The sequence below is a fragment of the Cucurbita maxima genome, unplaced genomic scaffold (genome assembly GCF_002738345.1).
Source record: "Cucurbita maxima cultivar Rimu unplaced genomic scaffold, Cmax_1.0 Cma_Scf00030, whole genome shotgun sequence".
NCBI lineage: Eukaryota > Viridiplantae > Streptophyta > Magnoliopsida > Cucurbitales > Cucurbitaceae > Cucurbita > Cucurbita maxima.
The window spans coordinates 626,031-650,062 of NW_019272046.1; the positions used below are offsets into that span (position 1 = coordinate 626,031).

The 24,032-nt window shown below is 35.3% G+C and overlaps 2 protein-coding genes across 3 annotated transcripts; both read left to right on the forward strand.

Moving 5' to 3' along the window:
* Window positions 1–1,877: 1,877 nt before the first annotated feature.
* Window positions 1,878–15,382, forward strand: LOC111465909. The gene is made up of 9 exons (XM_023110375.1): window positions 1,878–2,140; window positions 2,232–2,420; window positions 2,858–3,226; window positions 3,311–3,570; window positions 9,544–9,685; window positions 9,863–10,234; window positions 10,484–10,615; window positions 12,561–12,689; window positions 12,780–15,382. Exons 2-9 carry the CDS (start codon window positions 2,298–2,300, stop codon window positions 15,069–15,071), a joined length of 3,819 nt encoding a protein of 1,272 aa, XP_022966143.1. The 5' UTR covers window positions 1,878–2,140; window positions 2,232–2,297; the 3' UTR covers window positions 15,072–15,382.
* Window positions 15,383–18,915: 3,533 nt separating this feature from the next.
* LOC111466063 (E3 ubiquitin-protein ligase SINAT2-like) lies at window positions 18,916–23,967 on the forward strand. 2 transcript variants are annotated; one of them, XM_023110635.1, is made up of 5 exons: window positions 18,916–19,147; window positions 19,496–19,576; window positions 20,864–21,164; window positions 22,716–23,102; window positions 23,378–23,967. In XM_023110635.1, exons 3-5 carry the CDS (start codon window positions 20,952–20,954, stop codon window positions 23,696–23,698), a joined length of 921 nt encoding a protein of 306 aa, XP_022966403.1. In that variant the 5' UTR covers window positions 18,916–19,147; window positions 19,496–19,576; window positions 20,864–20,951; the 3' UTR covers window positions 23,699–23,967. The 2 variants fall into 2 exon arrangements, with proteins under 2 accessions (XP_022966403.1, XP_022966404.1); XM_023110636.1 differs by having other exon boundaries at window positions 19,507–19,576.
* The last annotated feature ends 65 nt before the right edge of the window (window positions 23,968–24,032 follow it).

The following is a 24,032-nucleotide window of genomic DNA, read 5'->3' on the forward strand; positions in this document are numbered from 1 at the left end:
GCATCTCTTTGGTGTGTTAGATGATGTACTTTCCTCGGTCTCATCAAGGCATTCATCTACCTTGGCCGTTGTGTGATCGGATGGACATCACTTCAGGGTCACAACCTACTTTCTTCCTAATATGGTTGTGACATTCTTCTTCACTTAAACTAGTCATCATCCCCCATAACTTTCTCAGGGACAAAATCGCTCTGTGGATTGTGACACTAGGGACCAAACTAACCAAGTATTATGACCAAAGACCGATGACTTAAGACAAGGGTCCTTAGAACAGAAACCGTGTAAAGCCTTTAGTCAGGTTATAGAGTATAGTACCTTAGCATCCACCATGCAGACAATTAAGAGCCTAAAAGTAGGTTACTTACTAAATTTCATATTCACTTTAGTTCTTACACGTTTTTTCAAGTGATAACTAGAAGATTGTCGATGAAGAAAGTAGATTTGAACAAGTGCATCGAAGTTTCTAGTTTTTGTGTCGATTTTGTTAGTTGGTTTGAATTTCGTTTCCTGTCGTATTTAAACTTAAAATAAATAAGTCAAGAGAATTTAAAACATAAAGCAAAGTATGCACAACAACTCGGGTAGAGCATCTATGCTTCAATGCAAGCCATTTCCTTCATTGTGCATGAACCTTCTCAAACACATGATTCATAGTGTGCAGACGTTCTATGTCGATGGGCTCTCGTTCTATGGAGGGCTCTTACGCTTTCAGGATCATATAAATGACTAAAGGCGCAATAAAATTAAGCATGTTTGGCTCAATATCTGTCTGTTTTACTTAATTTTATGATTTGGGATATATATACTAGTACAATAAGTTCCTATATATCTATACAAAGTTCATTAACGTCAATCCCGACCTAATCATGGCCTTCAACTGAGTTTTTATTTTAATGTCTAAAATACCCTAGAAAGTGATACTCTCGCCCTTTTCAAAATAGTCACCTTATCTTTTGAAAATGATTTTCAGGTAAAGGTAACGTTGTATCGCGAGAGTGACGAAAGGGTTAAGAGAACATGCTATAAGACGATTTCAGTATTTTGTGTTATGATACATGAAAACTAGAAAGGTTTTGAGTCGATTATACTCTTTTCGTTATATTGTTAAGAGTGTACATTGAACTCAAAAACTCGAAAAAACTCAATCAACCCAACTTGAATAACTGAGTTTGATTGGGTTAATTTTCTAGAGCCAAACTAGTTTGGTGATTGGGTTAATTTTCTAGAGCCAAACTAGTTAGGTCAAGTTTCAACTTCATTAGCCAAAGGTTCAGGTCAACTTACCGACCTGGTCCAATATATATATATATAAAACAAAGCACGCCCACATACACATGCATGCAACTCCTCGCCCTCATAAACCAGACACAACCCATCACCTCGCCTTTGCCCATGCTGCCAGCCACACTCCTTGTCCTTGCCATCACCGCCGTATGCAAATAAGACGCCCCTCATAGACGCAACTCATTACGATCGCTACTAGACACAAACACACTTTGCAAGTGCATCTCCTTGCCTCACCCACAACCCTAAACCTAGCCTAACCCAAAAATAATGGGTTGGGCCGGGCTAGGTTGTGAAGCAAATTTTGAGCAATTTGGGCTTCCAATCCAACCAATCGAAAAATTCTCGACTCAACTCAAATCAATCATGTATACTCCGTACATATTGATTAAAAATTTCTCGACTCAACCCAACTCAACTCAACTCGTATATGCTCCCTTATATGTTGCCATATACATCTAGCTATATTAACCTAGAACAATCCACATCAACATTAAAACTTATTAAAAATAAGGTTAAATTAAAATTCATTAAATTTAACCCAAAAAAAAAATTATAATTAGGCTAATTAGTGATATAACAGTTTCTTTCTCTCTCTATTTTTTTTTTTTTTTTTTTTTTGCCTTGTTCCTCTCTCTGCAATATAATCGTAGCACCCAAATCCCATCGTCATCAACCAGAAACCCCTACATCCGTTTTCTCTTCTTGAATCTTGATGTCCCTTCAATTCCGTTTATATTATGCTATTTCATTCCAGTCCAATCGAACCCAATCCTATTCGATATAATCAATCCTCTCCTAGTCTTCACCAGATTTGCTTCAGGAGGACGGCGTTATTTCGATCCGCCGACGATCTGTTAGTATTTGTTTTTTTCTTCTAATTACCTATTGCGATTGTAATTCTTAGCTGCTATTCCATCTTGGCTTGGTTTTTGCCTCCCGATCAGATTGGGTTGATTTCGGGTTGTGAGACAATGGAAGAATTGAGAAATGTAACTATGAGAGTTTGAAAGATGCCTGGGTTAACACAAAAAAATGACCATTTAAATGGTGGGTCATCGGCTGTATACTCGCTCTCCGCCAATGGGTTTTGGTCCCAGCATCGCGACGATGTTAGCTACGTTCAGCTCCAGAAGGTATTCATTTCTTTCGTTGCCAGAAGAATTAATTCGAGTTTTCGTTTCATCATTTTTTTATAGGAATAATTGGCACTAGATTAGATCACTTTCCTGCTCTGTATTTTTTCCCGAATTATACTTCATAGAACTCTGGATTTACTACTGCTGCCGATGTAATCTAGGGAAGGAGTGTCTAGCATTTTAGACGTGTGAGTTAAACACTTTAGACCTTTCATCTTTTACTCAAAATACAGTTACCGAATTTGCGTATTTTTCCTCTACATGTTGCTCTCTGTGACCAGCAAATCTGCTTTGTAGGGAACTAAAGTATCACATTGTTTAATTATGACATTGAGTCGTTAGTTGGAATAAGTATGATCTAATTCCCGCATTACTTAGAACTTATGTCATGAACTGACCATTAACTGATAAAGATGTGTTTACTCTCAATGTAGTTTTGGAGTGAACTGCTGCCCCAAGCTAGGCAGAAACTCCTGAGAATTGACAAGCAAACTCTCTTTGAGCAAGCTCGTAAGAATATGTACTGCTCTCGATGTAATGGTTTGCTGCTTGAAGGATTTTTGCAGATTGTCATGTATGGGAAGTCTTTACAACAAGGAAACACATGTGTGAATCATACTTGCAACAGATTAGGGGTTTCAAAAAGTCAAACATGCGACGGGTCATTGGCAGTTAATGGGTTTCATGATGAAATTCAAGACCCATCTGTCCATCCTTGGGGTGGTTTGACCACAACGCGTGAGGGGTTGCTGACACTTTTGGGCTGCTATTTGTATTCAAAGTCTTTCCTGGGTCTCCAAAATGTAAGTGCTTATTTTTTGTTTTCTTAGCTGTTAAGCACTCCATATTAAGACATTATTTAATGGTTAAGGTTTTCTTTGGAACAGGTATTTGACAGTGCACGAGCTAGGGAGCGAGAGCGTGAATTGCTTTATCCTGATGCTTGTGGTGGGGGAGGTCGAGGCTGGATAAGTCAAGGAGCAGCGGGCTATGGCAGGGGACATGGTACAAGGGAAACATGTGCCCTGCACACTGCTAGGCTTTCTTGTGATACATTGGTGGATTTCTGGTCAGCATTAGGAGAAGAAACTCGACAATCTCTTCTAAGGATGAAAGAAGAAGATTTTATTGAGAGACTAATGTACAGGTCTCTAGCAAATGCTCATCCCTTGTTTCATGCATTGCATTTAAATAAATGGAAGGAAAATGTGATAGTTGAGGCTTGATGGAGATTTGAGAAGATAATGTGACCTTTAGAGATATGAAGTATCATGAACACATTTTGGAGTAAACTAACATAAACAAATAAAAGGTTGATTTCTTGGTAAGGATGAATCTGATTTTTGTCTGCATCTTTTTTAGTAATCTTTTATCTGCATTTTGAAGATTCAAGCTAGTCTAGAATTCTGCTGTCTAGATTTGTTTAATAGATATAATTTTCATTTAGAGAACCTATAGCTCAAGTAAATTATATGGTTTACAAGCCAAGCAACATCCAGGTTGTGTATTGTGCTCTCATTGGTTAAAAACTCCTTGCTACCTAATATATTAAAAATCTTAAGTTTTCTAACTATCAAGAATTGTAGATTTTATGCCAACCTAAACATAGTTCAACTGGTTAAGACATTAATACATTTTTCCTAAAAGTCACATGCTTTAATCTCCACCCCTTGATGATCTCAAAAGAAAATTGTAGAGTTAGATGCCAAGAGGGTAGACTTGGGAGATTCTTGGACATAAAAGAATAACATGGCTTCTAATAATGCTCCTCGATGGACAGAAGAAAGGTCTTTATTTGAGCAAGGATATTGCTTGAGAGAATCAAAAGGTACGAATCCACAATAAGCTTGGATTTGAACTAAAAGCAATTGGGGTTTTTTTTGCAAGTATTGAATGTTATAATTTGGAGGTTCGAGCAACCTAGAAAGAATTGTACAAATTTGAGTACTTGTAACTTATAGCTGGCTGTTTGTATTTTGACTTACCCATGGTTATGGAACCAAATCCATTAATATAGAACATTTACATTTCACTGTGAAAAAGTGCTTTACTGTAGTGGAATAAGATGCTTTTGTACATTGATGTATTTATTTAATTTATTTGGGGCTATTTGAGCAGGATCCACTTTTTGGAGAATTTGGATCAATCAATAACTTCTTGTTACTTATTGACCCTTCTTTGAATACTAAGGCCAATCTAATTTGGGTCAATGTGGTGAAAGCTATTTTTCTGGGAATCATGGATGGAAAGAATCAAAGAATTTTCCGTGGCAAGAATCTTTCTTGGTTTGAAAGATTGATTACAGCTCATTTCGAGCACTGTTGGAGTTCTTTATCAAAGATTTTTGTTGGTTTTTTGCTTAGGATATTTACCTCGATTGGCATGCCTTTGTACATCCTTTTTAGGTTATTTTGCTTACTTGTTTGTTTCTCCTTTTATTCCCTTTTTTTTTTTATTATTATTATTGTTTTCTTATTTTCACTCCTTAGCCTAGTGGAGTTTATATCTTTGAGCATTAGTCTCTTTTCATTCCCTTAATGATTAGTTTCGTTTCTTATCAAGAAAAACAATAATAAAAATATTTCTAGTGGAACATCTTTCACAATCCCTAGAGAGATAGTTCATTAGTAATAATTGTTGTATGGTTCACTGAGCACCATGTCTTAAACTAGTTATTTCTTCAAGTGATGAGGATAAGAATCTCGTAGGGGTTTTGTATAGAAAGGGGAGAACATTCCTAATTCATTTGCAGTTTGTTGATGATACATTTTTTTTTTAGGTGAGGATGATCGAAGTGTGATTAACAATCTCTTTAAAAGTGGTTAAGACTTTTGAGATGGCATTAGGATTGAAGGTGAATCTACAATAAACAACCATGGGTTATGTAATTAATAAACTTCTTGTTTGTGTTTAGAATTCCTAACTTTGATCATAAAAGCTAAGTGAAGTTGTTGAATGATTTCATGTTGGAGGGGGATGAGTAGGGTGGAAGTCTCGATTTGATTGGTTGGGAGGTAATGCCAAGGCCGGTTGACCTTGGAGGGCTGGGCATAGGCAATATGGGATTTTATAATGAGAGGCTTTTTGACTAAATGGTTGTGATGTTTATCTTTGGAGTTGAACGCTTTATGTTATAAGGTCATAGCTAGTTAGTATAGTCCTCATCTTTTTGAATGGAACTCAGTTGGGGATTTTAAAGACATTCAAAAAACCCCTAGAAAGTTCTCTCTTTAGATAGTCCCTTCTGTAAATTTGTTAAATTGCTTTGTGGGGGACAACTTAAAAACTTATTTCTAGGAAAGCTCAACGGTTTGATAGTCCCATAAGTATTTTTCATCTTGTTTGTACTACCTCTACCTCTCCTCTTTGAGGATTTTTCTTGTGGCATCAATCATTTTGTACTTTGAAAATTCTTATGCGTTTGATTAAAGTTTTTGCTGCTGTCGTTAGATAGGGAGGTGTGGGATGTGTTTGCATTCCTCTCTCTGTTGGAAAACTTCGTTTTACCTTGGGTAGTAGTGATATTGGTGTTTGGCTTCCCAATCCCTTTAAAGAGTTTCTTGTCGTTCATTTCTTACCCTTCAACCACCATGCACAATTTTTTTTCTTTTTATTTTCCTCGGTGTGGAAGCTAATCATTTCCAAAAAGGTTTAACTTTTTGCATCGCAGGTCTTACATGGGAGAATCAACACTATGGATCGTATTCAGTGGTTCTTCTTTTTTCCTTCATTAGGGTCACAGTGGTACACTCTATGTAGCAAGGCATATAAAGATTTATGCCATATCCTTTAAAGATGCATGTTTCTCTCATGGTTTAGGACTCCTTTTTGGAGACATTTGGTGTATGCATGGCTTGAAACAAGGATTTTTGTCTTGTCTCATGATGGAGGACGTTTTGTTCCACCTAACCCTTTGAGTTCAGGGCCATACTCTATGGCACGCTAGTCTTTTTATTTTTTCCTTTGCTAATTTATGGACCATTTTGGTTAGTGAGGAGTGAGAAATTTTTTGAGAGTTGGAGAGGTTGTGGGAAGAGGTGTGAGCTTTTGCCAAGTTTAATGCTTCTCTTTGTGCACTGGTGTTTCTATAAGCTAAAGATTTTTGGAACTACCTTCTTGGTCTTATTATATTTTATTGGGGCCCTTTCTTATTGCGTTTGATCAGGTTGGTTGGGTCTTCCTTGATGTGATCCATAGAGAGAAATGATCTGGTGCACAGTGGAGAAAATGGATTTGAGGTTGTATATCAAGTGCTAATTACTCAATCATCATCAAGGGGAGACCCCATGGTAAAATAATTCCCACGAGGTTTAAGGCATGGAGATCCGCTCTCACCTTTCCTGTTTTATCATTGTGGCTGGTTTTCTAAGTAGGCTTTTATGCCATGGGGCAGCAATGGGTCTGATCTAGGTGAATGGAATAAGTCAATTCTATCTTCTCATGAATCACCTCCAATTTCTACACACTACTTTTCTTCTCTATGGATCCGATTGCAACTGTTTGATATTGTCACTATCCCTGAACGGGCAACTTGTCTAAACATTGATTATAGAAAAAACTGAAGTTTTGTGGGTCAATGTTGAAGATGCGGTTTTGGATGAATTAGCTATCACTTTTGGTTGCAAAAAGGGGTTGTGGCCTGCTTCATACTTGGATCTTCCTTTGGGAGTAATCCTAGAATTTCTCTTCTGGGAGCCCACATTAGAGAGAATTCGACAGAAGCTACACAATTGGCTGCATTCATATATATCTAGAGGATGGATACTCTCATTCAAGCAACTCTATCTTATATGATGCCTATTTATTATCTATCTTATTTGATGCCATAAAAATCGGTTCAAATCATGGAAAATATTTTAAGATATTTTCTTTGGGAAGGATCTCAACTTAATGGAGGAATGCACAACATCAATTTGAGGAAAACTGTAAGATCCCTCGCATTAGGAAGTTTGGGAATTGATAATATATCACAAAGGAATTCAGCTCTTCTTGCAAAATGGAATTAGCGCTTCCTTCATGAGTTCATTGGCCTGTGGTGTAAGGTAGTGAAGGCCAAATACTATCAGACACTTATGGAACCTATTTGGTCAGCTTCTCCTCATCTCAAATCTACCAAAGGTTATCTGGAAATGTCTTTTTCCAAAAAAGACCATGGAACTTGTTCCTGGAGGAATTAACACAGGAGATGAGATCGAGAGAAGATTGATTTTTCAATAACTTTCACCCCATTGGCATTTATGTGCACATCAAACTCAGAATCACAAGAAGCTGATTTGGGTCATCCTTTTAAGGAGTCCAAGAAGCTGATTTGGTATACTATCAATAGGGATTTTATGTGGATTTTTTGGCAAAAGAGAAATAATTGGATTTTCAATGGGTTGGAGACTCAATTTATGGTGTTATGGATACCATCTTTTTTATTGCTTTTTAGTGGTGCAAATGTACATCAACATTTAAAGATCATTTCTGCAATCTTTAAATTTTGGTCTTGTAATTCTTGAAATCCACCTTTAATGGGATTAGTATTTCATTCAAAGTCTTGTAATCTATACTTTCTAGCTGGCAATCATTTTTGTGATCCACCATGGGTGGCTGGAAGTTTGCTTCTTTTGTTATTTCATTTGCAAATGAAATATTGTTTCTGATTAAAAAAGAAAAAAGAAAAAAAAGAAAAAGAAAAAGAAAAAAAGAATAGAACACCAAACAGACAAACACAATCAAACTTGATCCCCAAAACCATCAAGAATAGTAGAGTCACTTGCCTACAATGTCCTTTTTGTTTCTTTCATACCACAATCTTCACAAAAGTGCTACCACCGAATTCTACTACAAAATACTAGAATTTTCCCAAAAAAAGGGCCTCATAAATAATCTAGCTGATAAAGAACGTCCAAGCACTTCTTAAGAAACACCCAGCGTATGTTAAAAGTTCTGAAAAGGTTGGATGGACCTGTGGGAGGAAGCGAACGGGGCAAAGAAATGTGGAAGAATTTCAATCCTTGAAAGGGAGGATGCCTGTTTTGGCTGATGCTGGTGCTTTCTAAACTCCCAATGTTATATATCTACATTTTTTATCCAAAGAAAGATAGTAGTAACCTGAAATAATTTTGATGGACTTCATTTGGGATGGAGGAAAAGAAATTAATAGAATAGCCATTAGTTAATTGTGATAGTCTTTTAGCTGTGGATGAAGGGGATGCTGGAATTTTTAAGTTGAAAGAAAATTACGAAACTTTGCCTGATAAATGGCACTGGAGATTTGCTTTGGAGAAAGGGGAACTGTAGAAGGATATAGTTTGTAGCATCTATGTAATGAACGGTTGTGGTTTCAATCTCTTTTGGAGGTTTTTTTTTCTTCTTCTAGTATTAAAAAAGTCGCTTTGGTGGAGGAGTTTGCTAATTGGAATCTTATGTTTCGAAAGAATTGATCACTATCAGGAAAGTGAGAAAGGTTTTTTGGAATCCAAGGAAGGTATAAGATGTTAATATTTACATTGATTGGTAATGTTTCCAGTTAAATCTTTATTTTTGCATACCCAACGTCGAAGTTATTTCAAGAAAGTTTTGGCTTCAGCAATCTGGAGGGGAAGTTCCATAGAAAGTTTATGCTTTCTTTTGTCTGGCTTCAACTCGGTGTAAAGGATTCAAAATAGATGGTCTTCTATGATACTTCTGCCAAGTTGTTCATTTATATAAATGTGAAATGGAGGATATAACAAATTAATATTATTTTACTAATCATTTTAGTCTTTCTGCCTGCTTGGTGCAACTCATGGAACCATAAGCCTTTTCTTTACAGGACGTAGCCTCCTCTAATCCAATGAATGCATAAGAATCAAACCTAAAAATATGAGCCTAATTTTGAAATGTGCCTCAAGGTGAAACCTCAAAAGTCTTGTAAAAATCGTTCTACTTACTACGTTTTTCACTTAGTTGAACGAATTTAAATATTATTTCAGTTTATCATAGTAATTGAGGAATATTGGACACATGCCTGATTTATTCTAATAAGGCGAGCAATACTTTGTGTATCTATCCTTATGTTAAGTTCTCTTGTCTGCTTTTTTCTTGCCTTGTAATTATTAGTTTTTTGCTTCTTACATTATATTGATTCTTTCAGGTTTGACAGCAAGAGGTTTTGTAGAGATTGCAGAAGAAATGTGATCCGTGAGTTCAAGGAGCTGAAGGAGCTGAAGCGCATGAGGAGAGAGCCTTGCTGCACTAGTTGGTTTTGTGTTGCAGATATGGCTTTTCATTACGAGGTGCATTCTTGCACTTATCTTCAACTTTAAGCGCTCTTCTACCATCATGGATTATAATTTTAACTTTAGGATGAATATGAATTGAGACATGATGACTATGTAGACCCTGTGAGGTTTTTCAGGAACGCATGCTTGTTGCAATTGGCATGAACGAGATTATATTTGCTATTGTCTCAGGTCTCAGATGATACAATCCAGGCCGATTGGCATCAAACCTTTGCTGACTCTGTGGAGACATATCATTATTTTGAGTGGGCTGTTGGATCAGGAGAAGGAAAATCTGACATTCTGGAATTTGAAAATGTTGGCATGAACGGAAGTGTCAAAATGAATGGCCTAGATCTTGGTGGTTTGAATTCATGCTTTATCACCCTCAGAGCTTGGAAATTAGATGGACGCTGCACAGAGCTATCAGTGAAAGCTCATGCATTAAAAGGTCAACAATGTGTTCATCGAAGACTTATAGTTGGTGATGGATTTGTTACAATCACTAGAGGGGAAAATATTAGGAGGTTTTTTGAGCATGCTGAAGAGGCTGAGGAGGAGGAGGTTGTTCTCTTTCTTGTAATTGTCTCTCTAGGATTTTATGCCTGCTTAGAATTTTACACAATATTCATATGCAATATTATATTTCACGAACTTAAAATTCTTTGTGGGGTGACAAATATTTCCTTTTCTGTTGTTAAAAAAAAAAAAAAAAAAAAAAAAAAAGTTTCCTCTTCTAAATTTTTTGGCTTTTAGGAGGATGATTCTCTGAATTTTTTGGCTTTTCTGTTCTCTGAATTTTTTGGCTTTTAGGAGGATGATTCGATGGATAAGGATGCAAATGATTTGGATGGTGATTGCTCTCGTCCTCAAAAGCATGCAAAGAGTCCAGAACTTGCTCGGGAGTTTCTTTTGGATGCTGCAACTGTCATCTTTAAAGAACAGGTATGTTGTTTTCAACCTTTTCGGCCTGTGCTTTCTAGCTAATTTGCATTTGAGATATTGTTCTTTCTATAATACAGATCTCATGTTCTTGTTGTAAGAAATTTCATTAAGCACCAGGGATATAAATACCAGATAGGCACATTGGTACAAGGAAAAACCAGCTAAAAGTTAAATGTCTGCATCTATAGAATCAACTGAAATGTTTTCCATTATTTTTAAATGAGATTCTTTGTACGAGTGTGTGTGCGCGCGAGTGTATTCTTTCTTTTGTTTTTGTTTTTGGTTTTCCAATTCTTTTAGATTTTATTTAATGAGATGTAGAAAAGATATCAAATTTGCAGTTAATTTCTTCCAAGACTTCCAGAAAATAGTGAAGATTATTTTAGTGTGTTCAAATAGTTTGTTTTTACCCGAGTTAGAGTGGATTCAAAAAATGAGTCAGTGCAAGACACGGAGACTTGGAGAGGATTTGGGAGAAGAAAGATAGGAGAAATTCTCAAAACATTTAAACTAATTTCAACGTTGAACTTTGCTGTAGTATACTAGTAAGTCAATTAGTTTGTTGGGATTCTAAAAAATCTAACATCTTTGGATATTTAGCATCCAGAATGAAATATAAATGCTCAGCATCATTATTTGAATTACACTAACATTTTTTTATGTTTAGAGATATTTGGTTGTTGTATTCATTTGTAAGATTTATACATGGAAATGAGCATTCAACACTAGTTTAAATTTTGTATTCAACTACATTAAGTTTAAAGTATACTGATCTATTTATTTAGAAATTTAATTATATATCTATGTAATTTGGGATATTATACAGTTTAATAAAAAATTATTTTGTTATGAAGTAATATATAAATATCTATTACTTGAAGGCCATCAAGCAATCAATTGCGGGTGTAGAACAATGGATAAGTGCAGTGGAGAGTTCTTCTGTTGTTTCCTAAATGATTGATACATCTCTTATTTGAAAGAAATTTCTCTTGATCCCTCGGTTCTTTTTCGACCGAATTTCTCTTGATCTCTTGGGCTCTTTTTCAACCAAATCCCTCTTCTTTAGATTGAGAACCGAAGACTGGCCTTAATGTGGCTCTTTGTCAAAGTTAATTTGGGATTTCAAAATCCCCCAGAAGGTGAAGATCTTCCTTTTGTTGTTGGCACATAGAAGTCTGAGTATGCACGAAAGTCTCTAAAGGAGGAGTTTTTCTCTTGTTCTTGGTTTTTTGGTTTGTACCCTGTCCTGGTGCAGTGAGGAATTTGCAGACCGTCTTTTTCTGCTTGCTAGACGTGGTTGACTTAAGCTGCTGGATTTTTTTACTTCGTACCTTCTCTTCCCAATAAGGTGGATGGATGGTTGTGGGAATCATTGGGTGGTTGGAAGCTGAAAACAAGCTGGGATCCTTTCGGGGTTTGCTTCTAGACCTCTTTCGTGGAGTTTATGGCTGGAGAGTAATAGAAGGCCTTTTGAAGATAAGTCTTCGTCTTTTTGAGTTTTTTTGGGATTGTGTACAGTTAAATACCTCTTGGTGGTGTCATAGCTATAAAAAATTCTTTTATCATCTACCTCTATCCATGATTATTTCGGACTGGCTAGGTAATTGTAAGTAGTTCCTTGGGTGGGGGCTCCCTCATCCCCCAAGCCTTTAAGTTGTTGTCTCTGCCCTTTCGGTTGTACGTTACTCGATGTTCTTATAAGAAAAAAGAAAAAAAAAAAAAAAAGACCTTTAGAATTTTTGCTTGTGGGATTTGCCCATCTGCTTATTAAAATCTGATTGAAAGCTCGAAGTTCTTTTGTTTTTTCATCTCCTCACAGTCCAAGGAACTTCCCCAATGATAGTTTATTAAGATTGCATTGCAAAGTTTGATACCAGAACTGATCCAAGTTTTCCCTAGGGAATTGTGGATTGTTTTTATTCTTATGCTTTGTGGTCTTTGTCAGGTTGAAAAAGCATTCAGAGAAGGAACAGCTCGCCAAAATGCTCATAGCATTTTTGTTTGTCTTGCACTAAAATTATTGGAAGAGCGAGTTCACATAGCATGCAAAGAAATCATTACTCTAGAAAAGCAGGTTTCAAGCGAGGCTATGTCATTACTCACAAATCCATTTACAAGAATCGAGATTTCTCTTTACTTCTAACCTATGCGAATTTTGCTTCAGATGAAACTTCTTGAAGAAGAAGAGAAGGAAAAGCGTGAAGAAAAGGAACGCAAAGAGCGGAAAAGGACAAAAGAACGAGAGAAGAAGCTCCGAAGAAAAGAAAGATTAAAAGGGAAGGAAAAGGATAAAGATAAGATAAGTTCTGAATCAGCTGAAGTATGTTCTCATTCTGATATCTTAGAGGACTTATCCCCATGTGTTTTGGAGCAAAACTCCATCTCTGTCGGTGAAACATGTGATGCCAGCATTCCTGAATCCTCTGATACTCTGGATGAGCAATTTTTAAATGAATCCATTATTTCAGAAGTGCAAAGTTCATATGATGATGGCCTTGGCGGGAAACCTACTGATGGGAATGATGGAAATGAATCTTTCATGGTTGATTCATCGAAGTTTTCTCGCTGGAGATTAAAATTTCCAAAGGAAGTTCAAGATCATTCTTTCAAGTGGTCTGAGAGGCGACGATTTTCAGTTTCCGAAAATGGGGCAGGGGCTAGCAGATCTGAGCAAAGATATTATGGTGATAGTTTGGAGACTCCTTCAAGGACCATGAATGGATCAAACAGGAAACTAAGAACAAATTCATTAAAGGCGTATGGTCGACACATCTCTAAGTTCAATGAAAAGTCGCACTCTTCCAACAACCGGGTATCTTACGACTATCGTTCCTGCATCTGTAACCAAAATAATGAATTAAACAAGAAAGCAGAGGCATTTGTTTCTTCAGTTAGAGTTAACCGAGATGTCAAATCTGCGAGCACGTCAGAATCATCATTTGATATGTCCAAGCAGTGTTCTCATTCTAGCAGGTACAGCTATGGAGATCATTCTCGTGATGGTGGAAGACTGAAAAACAAAAACAATTCTCCTGGTAAAGATTACGTTTATTCAAAGAAAGTTTGGGAGCCCATGGAATCACAGAAGAAATATCCTAGAAGTAACTCAGATTCAAATGTAGCAATGAAGTCTTCAACTTGTAAGTTTAATGTTGAACCCGATTTTGACCATGTGAAGTCGGGGCATGATGCCTGTAGTGGTGAAGTTACTGTGACTTCGAGTACAGTTGATCAAGAAGAGAGTAATTCAACTGAGTCGACCTCTGGTGTTGAATCAGATGAAGTCTCCCAAAATGGACTCGAATGGAAGGATCATAAAACAATTGAAGATGCATGCGAGGTAACAAAGCGTTCGGTAAATTCAACAGACACGACATTGACATCGAGTGGGACTAATAACCGAGTAGGAACTAGGTCTTTAAATTCTGATAGCTGCTCATCATGCCCGAGTGAAGGATACAGTAATAATATCTGCTTGAACCATGGAAATCTGGAATCGTTGTCCACGTCGGACTCGGAAGAATCTAGTCATCACTCAGAAGGAAAAGAATCTTCAGCATCCATTCAGAATGGCTTCTCTGAACATCATGAGACAAGGATGGATAAAGTAGTTGAAGTTGATGCCTTGGGGATCAGGAACCATTCCGGTCTTTCGCAAGAGATTGAGGGATGTAAGGTTCAAGCAAATGCACCTAACCGAGTTCCCCGGGACTTCGAAGCAGGATTCTCTGCTGTTAGTTTGGACTCCTCCCCATGTCAAGTGACACTTCCTCCAACTCAGAATCAAACTCAAAATATTCACTTTCCAGTGTTTCAGGTTTCTCCAACGATGGGTTATTACCATCAAAACTCAGTTTCATGGCCAGCAGCAGCAGCTCATGCTAATGGGATAATACCTTTCTCCTATTCAAATCACTGTCTGTATGCCAATCCTCTTGGGTATGGTTTAAGTGATAACCCACGCTTCTGTATGCAGTATAGCCATTTGCATCATCTAGCTACTCCCGTCATCAACCCGAGCCCGGTTCCTATTTATCAGCCAGCTTCCAAAGCCAACAATGGTGTATACACCGAAGAACGAAGTCAGGTCCCCAAGTCATGTTCAATGGTAGAAAGCTCAGATATTGTAGCTAATCCCGACGTCATCGGTACCACTGGACTCCCGTATGCAATCAATTCACCGCCAGGCAGAGATCGCAAGCAAAACGACACTTCCATATTCCCAAAGGATAGCTCAAGCTTTTCATTATTCCATTTTGGAGGGCCTGTTGCATTTTCAACAGGTAACTTAAATCCCATGCCTTCCAAGGAAGACGATATTGTCGGGGATTTTTTGAGAAATAACGAAGCAGCGGATGTTGTTGACGATGTCCATGCTTTCAATAAGAAGGAAACTGCCATTGAAGAATACAACTTGTTTGCAGCAAGCAATGGCATGAGGTTCTCATTCTTCTGAATGGGAGCAAGATGATATATGAGGGGACTGTTTTCGAATTTCTAGTCCCTATCTTCATATTAATTTTTTTTTTTTTTTTTTTAATGGAATTTTACAGTACTTCCTACATAATAAATTTTCTTTTTTTTTTTTCTTCTTTTTTTGATGTAGTTGATTGCTCCCAAAATTTGTCTCATTATTTTCGAGATGTAGAGAACACACAAAAGAAAAAAGGAAAAAAAGCAAAATTGGATGAAGGAGTGCTATGATGTTTGAAAGTTTTCTATATGAGATGAGTCTTCTTATTGATGAAGAATGTGTTTATATGAACATTTTGCTGTCCATATTTGCTTGGAATGGTACATGATTGTGACATATTTTTGCACTTAATTGGTTCAAATTCCTATCATCTTCACTTTGAATGGACTCAAAATCGTGGATTGCAACTGACTTATAGTTTCTTGATGTGTTTTCGATCGATCTTAGTATTATGGATTCTTTTTCGGTTAACAGTGAACTCTTATACAACTCTCCTTGATTTACCGACTCAATGGGTCTACTCAACCATGACCTCTTCCACTTCATTCTCAATAGAATCCTTCATCGTGGCAGGTGGTCATGTCACCTCATTGCATCCGATGTGGGGTTTCAAGTTACTTACATAGATAATGGGGTAAGTATTCGTTCATGAAAGAAATACGTGAGGTCTTTTATACTTTACCCTAGTTATTGATTCTTGTTACTTTGAGTTCTTCATACTCTACCCTAGTTATTGATTTTTGTTACTTTCAAACCAAAAGTATTATGGCTTGCATTCTTATGGCTTGCATTTCCGACGAGCCCATTTCTTCATCTTCTTGGTAAGTATGAGTTATTTTGGAGGTTTGGGCTCGTTAACATACCCCTCTAAACTTGAGGTCCACATGTCTATACATGGTAGACATGTCTACGCATAACATGTTTTAGAAGTAATCTATGAACATATAATATACAATATGCATGAGGTCTACTAAGACGATACACATAATACTTTCATACTTATCATGACGAAATTTTTTACGAGATGTATATACATATTTGTGGTATTTCATTCACACTCATCTATACATGGTATATATCATGGTGTATCGCAATGCATAAACATGATCATGTCAACATATCAGGAAAATTCAAACATAAAAGAAAGTGCATGCACCACATGATTGATTGAGATATCATGACATAAACAATAACACAAATAGGGTCATGTGATACGTGTTATTCATGCATCAAATAATTTCATCTAACCTAACTTGTTAAGAGTTCCAACAATAAGTTCGCTTACAATTTTCAAGCTCAACTTGCTGCTCCTAAATTTGCTGTGGACGGACATTTCTATGTTTAGCTTTACGTGATCTAATTTTACTAACGATATTTCATCTATTTAGAAAATGGACTAAAGCCAACATCTCTTAATTATTGTAAAATCAATCATAAATAGTGTCAAATATTTTTAATCACCTAAAACACCAATCATACTAACATTTTCTAACATTAATTACATCGGAAAATGGTCTCGGCTTTGGATTGAGAACAAGTTCTTATTCAAAGCTTCGACGATCAATATTAGTTTTTACTTCTTCTCAGTAATTCTTTGTGCGTATTATGTATTGTTGTGTGTGTTTAATACATCGTTTGGTGTTAAGAACTTTTTTAGTACCTTTACATTCATTCTGACGTGACTTATTCTAAAATTATTCTTAAACATGTTAATAATTCAAAATCATCTATGAAAGTTTTTAATAAATTAATTATAAACAAATTATTTTGTTAAAATTAATATTTTTAAAATTACAACTGATCATCCAAAAAAAATAAAAAAAATAAAAAAATAAAATTTAAATTTATACCATATAAGTTTATCTTATTAATGGTGAAAATTTAAATTTAAGAAAAAAAACAAATTATTTTCATTTTTTCCCAATATACCATATATTTAGCCAAATATTCCATTTATTTTTACATTGTTGGTAATAAATTGAAGTTTTTAATAGCTTAATACATATTAATTATCATCTAAAATTGTACTAATAATAATAATAATAATAATTAAAATGATTTGTTATATTAAGAAAAAAAAAATAAAACGACAAGAATTTATTATTTTTTATTCAGCTCATCCTAGTCGGTGCCAGCTGACATGGGAGAAGAAATGTCCGACTACTTTCCTTCCCATTTATTTATTTATTTATTTATATATATATATACATACATATAATATATACATACATATATACATACATTCGTACATATTAATTTCCTCTCATAATATGAGTTACTACCCCTTGATTACTTACACTACTCTAAACATTTGAGTGCATTTTCCAACTGACATGAAATATTACTATCGGAATTAAGGAAAATTCTCTCCCTAGTAGACGCGTTTTCAAAAACTTAAGGGAAAGACCAAAAAATTAATGTCTGTTAGCCGTGGGCTTGAGTTGTTATAAATGCCACATCGGTTAGAGAGGGGAACAGAACATTTTTTATAAAGGTATGGAAACATATTTCTAACAGACGCGTTTTAAAAGTCTTGAGGAAGAGGTCCAAAGAGGATAATATCTACTAGCAGTGGGTTTGAGCTCTTACATGACATGTACCCCTTTTCTTGACCCATAAGTACCAGGGAAACGAAAATCGAAATTTACTTGTCGGGTATCAAATGCATGCTACGAGAAAATAGAACACCCTTTAGAATTATCAATACCGTTACATAAATTGTAATTCATAAATATATATATATATTTTGTCTTAAAAAAAATGGATAAATATTTTATCATTAAAAAATAGAATTATTTGTTAATGGGATTATTTTATTTTATTTTCATTGGTAAGTATTATTTTTTTATTTGTTTTGGTAAAGTATACTTTTCAAATCATTTTATGATTTGACAACATAGAAAAATCTTGGATTTAGATTCTTGTTTGTATTTTTTTTTTTATTTTAACAAAAAAGAAGAATTTCTAATAATTTAGCCTAAAAGAATTTACCAAACATGTTTTTTTAATTATAAATAAACCAAATTTTAAAATAGGTATAATATGGAGTATATTGTTTGAAGCATAAAAACATGCTTAAAATAAGGGTTTGAGACGGTGGAACATGAAAGCTTGCCTAAATTATAAGAAATCGTCGTAGTTTAAAAAAATATGTTTGATATTTCGTAACGTTTCAAAACTATCATTAGTGTATAAATCTATTTTTTTAGATCATGCAGCAGCTGCACGAGCCTCCCTACATGTCATAAATGACCCACGAATATTTGTTCGACATAGAGTTGATATCACGATAACTTGAAATGACATGACGATAACTAGAAACTTAATATTACAACTTTCAAAATAATAAGAATATTTTTGTTAGACAGAAGAGAAGATAAAATTAGAATTATGGATACTTAAATCAATAACAAACCCTGTTCAAATTTAGCAAAGGAATTTAACCGTGCCAATTTGAGTTTAACTCAACTACCTAAAAATTGTACGATCGAGTTATAGGTTCGAGTATATATTATATAGATAAAGTTATTTGGATCGACTCGTATATATGTGCATTGTCGTGGTTCTTAACAACACAACCCACACATCATTATGCCATCCCAAGTCATGAAATACTGTCGATTTCACTGATTGTTTGGGCACGGTTATCGAGAATCGACCCATGAGTTGACTTTATTATCGGGGCATCTTGGACATCCATCTATACATATATTATCAAAGCATGAACAGTCTCGGGTCTATGTCGAGTCATTTAGGGATATAATTAATTAATTAATTAATTAACTTATTTATTTATTAAAAAAAAGCTATCTCCTCCCTCCCTCGTTTTGGGCAGCGGAGTTTTTTCTCCATCCCCACAAAAAGAAAGGCAAAAAGCCGAAGAGAATTAGAGAGAGAGAGAGAGAGAGAGAAACCATTATAATGGCGGACCCGCAGCGGTGGTGAGCACAATTCCAACGATTCATCCATAAACAATCATTAATTACATAGCTTTTTGTTCAAATTCCAAATCCGAGAAGATACAGGCACAGCCAAGTTCCGGTTCTCGTGGGATGGAGGTTTGTTTTTTCTTTAATCCCTTTTTGAATTCCATTTCTGTTTTTTGTTTTTAATTTCGTATCGATTTTTTCACTTTCGAGCCACTCCAGAATTTATTATTTGAATTGATCGTCTGTTTCTGCAATTGCGCTTGGAATTGTCAACTGGGGATATGTGTGTTTTTGTTTTATTTTCTAGATTTTCTTCTGTTGTTGTTGGTTTTCGTGGTATTCTGTTTTTCTTTCTGGAGACTTGTAAATGGAGGTCTTGTTTTATTTCGTTCCTCAGCTTTCGTGCAATTCTTGTTTCGTTCTTGGATATTGATTTTCTAATGCTGAAATGGTTTATCAATTTGTAATTTGTTAAAGGGGAGGGACAGGTACTTGGATTTGCGCTGCCTGGCCTAATTTCTTTTCGATTTGAAGACTCTTTTGAGGACTTCTCGGTTGGTAAGTTAGTTTTAATCACATCACTTCGGAATTTGAGAGAAATTTGATCTGATTGGCGTATGATTCTCTAAATTGATGTTTGTTTGTTTTACTATGTTGTTCTGGATGGATTCAAATGAGCCAATGATTTCATTAGGTGATTTATCACTCTAATTTTCCGAGCATTTGATGTGAACTGCAATTTATTGTATGTTTATGTTATTTTACTTTCCCTTTTCTATAGAAGGTATGCCATCATACATTTTCCCATTCATGCTTTATTACTTTTCCTTTCTATTTTTCATCCCAAAACGAAATGATAATGTTAAATCACTTTAGGATGTTTCTTTTTGTGTCCACGATTGGACGCCTTTATACTTGCCAAACTTTGATTTTAATGGGTATTGTATCGTTTTTTCTTGTTTATTTTTTCTTGGGGAGAAAATCATGAGGGGTCAAATTTTACATTTAACTCTTTTTCTTTTATTTTTAATGTACACACTTTCAATTTTAAAATTAAAGATGGAGAAAATTAGAGGGCTTTTTTAAATAATAATTTTTGTATAATTATTTGAATTTAAGATTGGATCTTCCTTTGTCCTCGACTTTGCCTCTGGTTCTTTCATTATCCAGAAAAATAATGATTCAGGTGATGGTGGCAGTTTGGAGGGTAGAAAGATTGAATAGAAAATGTTATCTACATTTGTTTGCGGGTCAGGAAAGTTTATAGAATAACATAGTCCCCAGAGATGATTAATAATAATATTATGAAGTTGATTTCTCTGTGTTTTGAAGCAGTTTTTTTGCCAATAAAAGCCGGGATGTGTTTTGGCACAATCGAAAGTTAAGCTAAGATGTTAAATTCATAGTTTCGATAAGCTTGGACTGGTTAAGTTTGGGGTTGGAAGTTGGAGCTTGGATTGCACAAAATAGTGCGCTGTATAAACTTGATGTTTTTACAATTAGAGTTTGCTTTGTATATTTATAATTTTATAAATTTTCATATGTACTATAAAAGATTGGTTTCAAACTCTGAATTTGTGTAATTTGTAGCATTTGTGAACTTATAGCTTGGAATAATTATGTCAGTATCCTAACCCATGACATATACGGCATCATTTATCAGTTTGGATTTCAAAAAAATGAAGTTGTTGCTAAGTCCTATACATTATTAAGCCTTGTTGATCATATTTAGTTTTCATTATCGCTTGGCATTCGCCCAAATTACGTAAGCAAGTCTCCAGACAACATGAAGCGTTCTACTTAATATCTTTACTGATATACCATTTTTTTTGTGTGGTTTAACAGGATTGAACTTGTGGATGGGTGATGGTTGGCATATAGTTAGGAGTTTTTGTTAATAGCTCAAAGAATTCTATTAAAATTTAAATAAGCCATGGCTCCTGGAAGCAGTACCTGCAAAAAAGTAGATTCTCACCTTTCAGTTTCTGGTCATGACATAGCAATATCTAAATCAGAGAATAATCCTACAACATCAAAAGCCTCACTTGGTTTGGGTGGGAAACTTGGAGTTTATTCAACCAATGGTGTGCAAGAATTGCTAGAGTGCCCTGTCTGCACAAATCTGATGTACCCTCCAATTTACCAGGTATGGTCTTTTTACCCTGTTTTTTCTCTTTTACTTTTTCTTGTGTAATTTATTCTATGCTCGGAAGTGTTTTTGGCACGACAAAAATTACTTATTCCATGGGTAAAAGCACTTTTCACTCAAAATAATTGTGTTTGGGAGCAACATAAATGCTTTTGGAAAAAAATTCAAAATGAACCTTAAAAGGTTGTGTGAGAATGCTGCACTTGTTGGGTGTTTTTGGCTTCAGTTCTTGTTTAGGAAGCCTTTTTAGGAGTTCAGAAACAAGCATCAAAGTAATTTGATCTCAAGTACTTTTATTGCTTGTGAAGAAGTATTTTTCCTAACCGTACTTTTTTTATGACCTTGTAAGCTTAAGCAATACTGTTGTGAGTTGCATAAAATTTGCCAATGGAGAAATGCTTTTTTAAAATTACATTCATCTGTAAAGCATCTTCCATACTATGCGCAATGTGTTTTAGAGTCAGTTAAATGATTGGATCCAATTGATGAAAGCTGCTGTTAATTTCTTTAAGGAAAATTCGTTTCTCCTTCAAAAATGTGTGTTTTAAGGTTGAATGTAGTTGGCAGAATTTGTTAAGAATCTTCAGTTGATAATTTCATTCTTTTGCAGAGTTTTTTAGAATGTTTTCCACAGTAACGTGAGGTCCATGCATATCGGAATTGATGTGTTTCACCTTCCATGTTTGATATGATTGCTTTAACTTTCTTTTTATGAAAGAAAACAAATGAAAAACATGTTTAGAAAGATTTTTTTTTCATTTCTTGTTCCCTCATATTTATTATTTTCTTTAAACCAAATTTTCTTCTTTAAAAATAAATCATTCAAAATTATTAGGTTATTTTTATATTTATCAGGAACTTTATAAGTAAAATAATGGAAAAAAATATATGTTTTTGAACAACTGAAGATCCAAGAAATCGGATTTTTTTTCCTTTTCAATTTTGAATTTGCATACAATATTGGGGTGTTTCTTAAAAATAAGAAACCTTGTTTTTAGTTTTCGAAATTTGCCTTGTATTTTAAAAATGTTTTCGTAGTCTGTGCAAACCAAAGAAAGAATCTACCAAGTGAGAATTTTTTAAAAACAGAAAACCAAAAAAAAAAAAAAAAAAAAAAAAAAAAAAAAAAAAAAAAAAAAAAAAAAAAAAAAAAAAAAAAAAAAAAAAAAAAGAAAAGAAGTTATTGGAGGGATCTTGACTTTTTTAGTCTTTTTGTTCTTCAATTACTTTTTCTTGATTTGCTCTAACTCAATCTTTACTTGAATTTTCATATGAATTGAAGAATTATTACTTGTGTAAGTGGATTTCTGCTGTTTTAAAGGCATAGATTACGAATTTGTATAGCCTAATAGATTCATTAGAGGGTTGGTTTGGACTCTACTGTGGAAAATTCTCCCTATTGCTGGTTCTTAAGTTCATTTCTTAATATTAAAGTTGCATTGAAGACTTGGAAGATCTCTTTATTCTTGAATCTCTATGACATGGAGATGTGTATACTTTCTGCTTCTGCTTTGTTTCGGACTTGCTTGACTGGCTTTTGAACTTTAGTGCCCGAATGGCCACACATTGTGCTCAAACTGCAAGATCAGAGTTAGCAACTCTTGCCCAACCTGTCGTCACGAACTCGGAAATATAAGGTGCTTGGCATTGGAGAAGGTAGCTGAGTCGCTGGAAATCCCTTGCAGATACCAGAACTTGGGTTGTCAAGACATTTTTCCTTACTACAGTAAGCTTAAGCACGAACAACACTGTCGATTCCGTCCTTACAACTGCCCTTATGCTGGATCAGAGTGCTCAGTCACGGGCGACATCCAGTCTCTTGTTGCTCATCTCAAAGATGATCACAAGGTTGACATGCATGATGGGTGTACCTTCAATCATCGCTATGTTAAATCAAATCCACATGAAGTCGAAAACGCCACATGGATGCTAACGGTAGGTGCTTGCTCTATATAGCATTTTAATGTACTCTCTTGCCGTGACAACTTCATATAGCATTAACTATATGTAGTAGAGTCAAGTGGTAAATCTATTGACTATATATATATTTCTTTTTGATAAGATGCACAATCTGAACTATGATAAACGGCTACATTTGTACCAATGTTCTACCTCGAATTTTCATATGTAACTTTTAGATAAAGATCTGATAAACCCAGTTTTCTTCCATTTCTGAACATTGAATGTTTTATAATACCTTGCATTGGCAGGTTTTCAACTGCTTTGGAAGGCAGTTCTGCTTGCATTTTGAGGCATTCCAGCTAGGAATGGCACCTGTTTACATGGCGTTCTTACGATTCATGGGTGACGATAACGAAGCGAAGAAGTTCAGCTACAGTTTGGAAGTCGGTGGCAACGGGCGAAAACTGATATGGCAAGGAATTCCAAGGGGCATCCGCGACAGTCACCGGAAAGTTCGTGACAGTCAAGATGGTCTCATCATTCAAAGAAACCTGGCACTGTATTTTTCAGGGGGGGAAAGGCAAGAGCTGAAGCTGAGAATCACAGGCCGAATATGGAAGGAAGAATGAGAACGAGGACGAGGACGAGGACAATGCCCCGGTGTTGAGGTAAATGTATTGTTGTACAGTCAAAACAAGCTTGTTAGGCCAGCAGAGCAGGGGTTTGCTCCAAGTGCTGAAGAAGCTTTTGGTGAAACTTCCAAGCTAATATAAATAGTGTAATCTCTTCCCAAATGAATTAGAAAAGCATTTTGCTGCCTCATGTTTTATGTATTTAAAGGAAGTTTCTCCATGTCTCTTTTTTTGGTATAATTGATGGGTTTCTTATGGCTTGTTCATGGCATGATGTTTTGGTAAATTTTAACCCCTTATGTGGGTTGCTTTCCTTTTAATCAACCTTGCG